The sequence below is a fragment of the Penaeus monodon genome, chromosome 23 (assembly GCF_015228065.2).
Source record: "Penaeus monodon isolate SGIC_2016 chromosome 23, NSTDA_Pmon_1, whole genome shotgun sequence".
Classification (NCBI taxonomy): Eukaryota; Metazoa; Arthropoda; class Malacostraca; order Decapoda; family Penaeidae; genus Penaeus; species Penaeus monodon.
In genome coordinates this window covers 22985956-22986637 of record NC_051408.1, presented here as the reverse complement: position 1 = coordinate 22986637, position 682 = coordinate 22985956, and the positions used below count along the sequence as shown (strand labels likewise).

The 682-nt window shown below is 39.1% G+C and overlaps 1 protein-coding gene across 1 annotated transcript in view; it reads left to right on the top strand.

The window, feature by feature from the left end:
* LOC119587897 (calcitonin gene-related peptide type 1 receptor-like) overlaps positions 1–682 on the top strand; it is a gene marked incomplete at its 3' end in the record, with an annotated part of 193512 nt that overhangs the window by 138676 nt on the left and 54154 nt on the right. Inside the window, 1 exon segment of the mRNA XM_037936603.1 lies at positions 85–176. Within this exon segment, the coding sequence (XP_037792531.1) occupies positions 85–176 (92 nt within the window).

The following is a 682-nucleotide window of genomic DNA, read 5'->3' as shown; positions in this document are numbered from 1 at the left end:
ATTACTCTATCGTTTTTGGTTCGATGTATCATTCCAAGTTCATTTTTATCTTCTGAATATTTACACGTTTGTTTTCATCCACAGTTCCATCAAGGAGTTAACACCGTCTACATTTCCGGATACTCAGTATCACTCATTGCACTCTGCATTTCACTCTTCATCTTCTTTTACTATAAGTAAGTACTATTTCTAAACTGCTTATGGGGCCAAATTTTAAATTTGACACAAATTATGGGAAAAAAAACCTTTCCGCAAATAACTTTAATTTCCTGCTTGCAGATTTAGCTAATTTGAAAGTAAGTAACTTCAAGGAAAGAGCAAGGTTTATATTCCCTCCTAAAGCGCGAACAGAAAATGGGAGAAATTCAGTATTTTCGAGAATCTGGAAATCGCAAAGAGTGTCACAACGAAGGTAGGATGTGTGTTTCAGAGGCTCCTCCTTCTAGCAGATAACCGACCTCAATCGGTGTTGATGGCAATGGCTAAAGCAAACCTAGGTTGGGTCGGGGTGTTCTTTCATGCAAAAATTGATTCTAGCAGTCTCAGTCCTAGTCACTTCGCATCCGTTTTTTTCGGGTTAGTCAATTACAACTTTACATTTTTAAATCTACCCCTACCTTCCGAAGCGGGGGGAAGGTTTCGGGAGGTGTGATCGCCTGATAGCTTTCCATTTTGAGCACTT